General features: G+C 28.6%; 1 protein-coding gene across 1 annotated transcript; it reads left to right on the plus strand.

Moving 5' to 3' along the window:
- Positions 1-3,292: 3,292 nt before the first annotated feature.
- Positions 3,293-4,770, plus strand: LOC139885133 (stilbene synthase 4-like). The gene is made up of 2 exons (XM_071869080.1): positions 3,293-3,473; positions 3,764-4,770. Exons 1-2 carry the CDS (start codon positions 3,293-3,295, stop codon positions 4,768-4,770), a joined length of 1,188 nt encoding a protein of 395 aa, XP_071725181.1.
- Positions 4,771-6,142: the final 1,372 nt, after the last annotated feature.

Below are 6,142 nucleotides of genomic sequence, written 5' to 3' on the forward strand. Positions count from 1 at the left end.
GGAAAAATCATAGACTTAAAAATTATAATTTGAAACTTAATTATAATCAAAGTTTTAAAATAGGAATATAGTTTAATAAAAAAATTAGAAAAAAATAATATATAATATTATTTAATTAGGAATAATTTTTTTAACAACATGCCCGCTTGAATAGAAAAAAAAAGAAGATGTGTCTATTTTAATTAAGAATAGAAAAAAAGAATATAATGATTTTTTATTAGAAAAAATTGTTTAATAAAATAAATAAATAAAAAATATAGTATATTATAATTTTATTAGGATTTTTTTAAATTAATGGATAGGAAATTGATTAGGAATAAAACTATTAATAAAAAAAGTAATTGGTAAAATTTTATTAGGAATCATTATGTTTTTATTGTATTTTGATTTTTAAATTAGAAAAAGAAAAAAATAATATCATTGACTTAAAATTAAAACTTGAAACCTAATTAAACTCAAAGTTCTTATATACATGTGTCAAATTACTATTCGTTAATAAAACGACATGTGTCGAATGTTGATTTGACAATAAAATTTACAATTAAATTACAATTGAGACAAATTGAAAAAATTTCTCTATTATCTATAAGATATAAAAAAAAATTAGCATAAATTGTTTAAAAATTAATATTTTATATGATTCATTTAGTCATTTATTCAGGTACTAAATTTTGGTCCGACTCCCATTAATTGTGATATGCAAAAGCACATAAATTTACATGCCCCATCAGTAAAACTAGGGAAAGAAAATGATATATCTTCCGAATAAATAATTACCTCCAATTAAATACATAAGTCAGTTGGCCCGTCCGTTGGACGAAAAATCTGTAACTTTAAAAATTAATAATTTAAATATATCATAAAAAATATAATAATTATTTGTATTAAAAATATTAAATACATTTCAATTATTATATCAAAAAAGAATTATTTTAATTTTATATCAATTATAATTATTTTGATTTTATTTTAAAATATACACTCCTATTAGAATTAAAAAAATTTATTTTATTTTTAAAAATAATAAATATAGAAAATAGTAAAAGTCAACTATCAAGATTTGGTTTCATAATAAAATTTATAATTATATCTAATCAATTTAGTTGTTCCTATTGTTTGAAAAATAAGATATGTCCGTTTTAGTTAGGAATAAGAAAAAAGAATACAACATATATTTATTACGAATAATAGTTTAATTAAACAATTTGAAAAAATTAATATATATTTTAATTTTATTAGAAATAATTTTTTAAATAATATGCCTGTTTGAATAGGAAAAAAGAATATGTATCCGTTTTAATTAAGAATAGGAAAAACAAATATAGTGAATTTTAATTAGGAAAAATTGTTAAATAAAAAAATTAGAAAAAGTATAGTGTATTATAATTTTATTAGGAATATATTTTTATTGTGTTTTCATTTCCCAATTAGAATAGGAAAACAAATATCATTAACTTAAAATTGTAACTTGAAACCTAATTAAACTAAAAGTTCTAAAATACACGTGTCAAATTAGTATTTATTAATAAAACGTCATGTGTCGGATGTTGATATGACAATAAAATTAACAATTGAATTTGTAATTGGATCAGATTTAAAATTAAAAGTCTCGCTATTATATATAAGATTTTGATTTTATTTCAAAATCTACACTCCTATTAGAATTATAAAAAAATTATTTTGTTTTCAAAAATAATAAACATAGAAAAAAGTAAAAATCACGTATTTAGATTTGATTTCATTATAAAATTTATAATTACATCTAATCAATTTAGTTATTCCTATTGTTTGAAAAATAAGATATATCCATTTTAGTTAGGAATAAGAAAAGAGAATATAACATATTTTTATTACGAATAATAGTTTAATTAAAATATTTGAAAATTAATATATATTTTAATTTGATTAGGAATAAGTTTTTAAATAATATGCCCGTTTGACGAGAAAAAAAGAATATGTGTCCGTTTTAATTAGGAATAGAAAAAATAAATATAGTGGTTTTTAATTAGGAAAAATTGTTAAATAAGAAAATTAGAAAAAATATAGTGTATTATTATTTTATTAGAAATATATTTTTATTGTATTTTGATTTTCTAATTAAAATAAAAAAATATCATTGACCTAAAATTGTAACTTGAAACTTAATTAAACTAAAAGTTCTAAAATACACGTGTCAAATTACTATTTATCAATAAAACGTTATGTGTCGGATGCTGATCTGATAATAAATTTTACAATTAAATTTGTAATTGGAACAAATTTAAAATTAAAAGTCTCGTTATTATATATAAAGATCGGAAAATTACAGTACGCCGGCTTCGAGTTCAATTACTTTGTATACAGACACCTAAAAATACAACTGATCAAATATTCTTTCAGGTTCTCCTCCCTAAACCCAGATACACAGCAGTAACAAAATCATAACCAGATTTTCTATGAACAGTAAAATATATAGTACATTTGATTAATTTTTTTTTATGCCATTTGATTAATTAATGCATCAACGTTTATACATGTAATCAAACTGGGTGGAGGTTGACCTAGGGGAGGCAGACGTAACAGCAACTGTAAGCAATAATTAAGCCAATGGAGTTGCACTTCGTTGAATGAGGAAGAAAATAAATAAAATTAGGACGCCAGGATTTGTGGAAGTTATATATATATTTAGAATTAGATTTCATGACATGGATATTTTTTCACATGGTAGGCAATTTTCATTTAATTATCTGGCTTGAACATAAGTTGCTTGGACATGTAACCATTTGATTTGATATTCATTACTATATTATAACTGAAATATAAGCAATAATCGCGTGAAATTGGACTTTATTAAAATGAATTGGAATAAAAGAATAAAACCAGGTGTCAATAGGGTTTGTAACGCTATGTTTAAGATTTTAGAATGATGTTCACACAAGTTAAGCATATATTTATGGTGCATGGTTTCCATGAAGAGAAAAAAATAACAATGAATGCAATGTTTGACTAATGCAAAGAAATCAAAGCTAAATAATCTTGAGATCGAGGGAATTATTAAATAATTAAAATGATTCCAGTTTTAAGTATCATTGTGAACCACGACTGGTTTAAAAAACAATTTAAGACATTTTATATATACATTATAAGCCACCTATCAAGTTTACATCGCGATGCTAGGCTGTCGTATGGTTCTAAATCTTATTTATGCTAGCCTATAAATACCAAATCACCCAAGATCGTTTCTTCACCAAACCATTGCTATATTTCAGCTTTCCATTTTCAAATATTCAAACATCAATCTACATTAGTAGCTATGGCATCCAACGGCCTTCTCCAATCAGAGACCACTAAAGGCCAAGGGGCAGCCACAATCCTTGCCATTGGCACTGCAAATCCACCCACTTGTTATGACCAAGCTACTTTCCCAGATTTCATTTTCCGCGTGACTGAACGTGAAGACGAAGTTAAACTAAAGGAAAAATTTCAACGTATATGTAAGTGCACACATATATGAATTATGATATTTTTTTATTTTCTATTTTTTAGCTTGAGTACTAGATATGCACTGTATTTTTTTTCTTTTTTATACATTATAATTCTATGGAGTATACGACTCGAGCCTCTCACCTCACATATAAAGGAGGAGATGCTCACCAATTGAGCCAAGCTCTGATCACATATGCATTGTAATTTTGACAGTTATTTCACAAAATATCGCATATAATACACATATGAAATTTCAATATAAATCTATTTGTACATCTAACTCTTAATAAGTGAACAGGTGATAAATCGGGAATTGATAAGAGATATGTACACATTACCGAAGAAATGTTGAAAGCTCATCCAAACTTGTATAAGACTGGCGCTCCTTCTTACAATATACGCCAACAATTACTACTTTCAGATGTCGCTGAGCTTGGAAAAGAAGCTGCACTAAAGGCTATCAAAGAATGGGATCAACCAATATCAAAGATCACCCATCTTGTTTGCAGTACAGCTACAGGGATTGAAATGCCTGGATTGGACTACCAACTCAGTAAACTCTTAAACTTGAATAATGATGTCCAACGATACATGTATTACCAACAAGGTTGTTATTCTGGCGCCGCTGCTATCCGAGCAGCTAAGGATCTTGCTGAGAATAATCCTGGAGCACGTGTTCTTGTCGTAAACTCTGAACTACTATCTACGATGTTTTTTCATGGTCCAGATGCAAATGAATTAGACCATTTGGTTGGTGATGCAATATTTGGGGATGGCGCTACATCAGTTATTATTGGTACTCATCCTGATCTCGCTATCGAGCGTCCACTATTTCAATTGGAGTCCGCCAAGCAGGTGCTCATCCCTGGTTCGGAAGGTATATTGGGAGGAAATTTGCACGAGAGGGGAGCCACATATTACATTACTCCTAAAGTTCCTATTATGGTTGGTGATAACATTGAAGCCAACTTGAAGAAAGCATTTAGCCATATCGGTATTTCCGATTGGAACTCACTCTTTTACATAGTGCACCCTGGAGGTCCAGCAATTCTCAACAAAGTAAGGGATGCATTGAATCTTAAGGAAGATAAGCTAAGAGCGAGTTTTCAAGTTCTTAAAGATTATGGAAACATGGGAGGACCGAGTGTAATTTTTGCTATGGATGAGATGAGGAAGAAGGCATTGAAAGAAGGAAAGTCTACAACTGGTGATGGCTTGCAATGGGGTGTTCTAATTGGACTTGGTCCTGGAGTCACAATGGAGACAATCGTGTTACGCAGTTGTCCTATTCAACAGCATAATTAGAATTATATTAATTAGTTGGTGTGTTTTCAGTGAGTTGAGAGTGAAGCTAAAGTTTGTTTGCTGAGAGATTGCGTTTGCCCTTTTCTTTCTTTATACTATATACGAAATCTTTATTTTGTTGTGTTATATATAGTGATGTTTATGACAACAAATTATCAATCTGAAACGAAGTTTCTTTGTTAGATCCACTCAACTTTTTTACATCATAGAAATATGTTTGATTTTTTTTTCCCACCTTCTTTTACCTAATGAATTTTATTTAATCGATTGAAACGTACAAATAGAAGGGATTATATTGCCACTTCATGTTTATAATCCCAAAATAACTTTTGGACCTTCTCATTTACTTTATTTAATTATAAAGGAGAGAATTCATATATAACTAAACATTCAAACTGATGAATTAGGCCTGGTTCTCGCAGGAATTCGCCTTCTATTTGTAGAATCTGCACCTCAACTCTCAACTGCCTCGCCCTCACGCAAAAATTCGATAAATTTATTAACTTATCAGACGTGCATCTGATAACTTATTAGCCAGAGGTTGCATTTATTATTTTGTTCAAACAGTACAGTCAAATAACAATCTACTTGCACCTTTAATATTTGTTTTACCAAGATTTTCCTTGATGTCGTGCCCTCTTTCAGCAGCTGTCTCTGTTCGCGCTGGTCATCTCGTTGGAGCACAGGTGCGCCAGCGTCAGAAAAGAAACTAAGTCGGGGCCTAATATGGCGTAGAATCTCTGATGCTTAATTCGGCGATGGATTTGATAGTGGAAAAGAGTAAACAAAAGAGAGAATAATTACTGTAATTGTAGTAAAACTCACTCACTGTAAATGCTGAGTAGAAGTTTTTTAGTAGCATGTACTGAAAGATCTTCAGCATAAACTCACTCACTGTAATTATAGTACTAAAGTTACTACAATCGCGATTGCAAAACTTACATCCTTAATTCTTACTATATTTTGGTTGCTTAATTATGAGCTTACAGCCAATTGTTTGGTTTCTATATTGCATTTTGGATGAAGTTATATATAAAGCATTTAAAGAACTAAAAATCCAGGTCAATAAGCACCATTTCTATCGCCAATTGACTTATTTTGGATCCAAGTTTAATAACAACGCCTAATTTCACATTATTAACAAAAGTACATAAATCGGTAACATTATCCACCTAATTAATAAACCCATGTCCTTCTTAAACATAAACTTAGCTCCAAAATTATGGAATGATGCTAACGATATTACACTACCACTAAACTCTCTCGCACTAATATTGTATTGAGAAAACGTATACTTTCATCCCTCACGTTTTATATGTAATAATTTTTCAGTCCCTCATATTTTTGTCTACCGACCAAACATATCTCTCTA

This window comes from Rutidosis leptorrhynchoides, unplaced genomic scaffold (assembly GCF_046630445.1).
Source record: "Rutidosis leptorrhynchoides isolate AG116_Rl617_1_P2 unplaced genomic scaffold, CSIRO_AGI_Rlap_v1 contig80, whole genome shotgun sequence".
Lineage (NCBI taxonomy): Eukaryota > Viridiplantae > Streptophyta > Magnoliopsida > Asterales > Asteraceae > Rutidosis > Rutidosis leptorrhynchoides.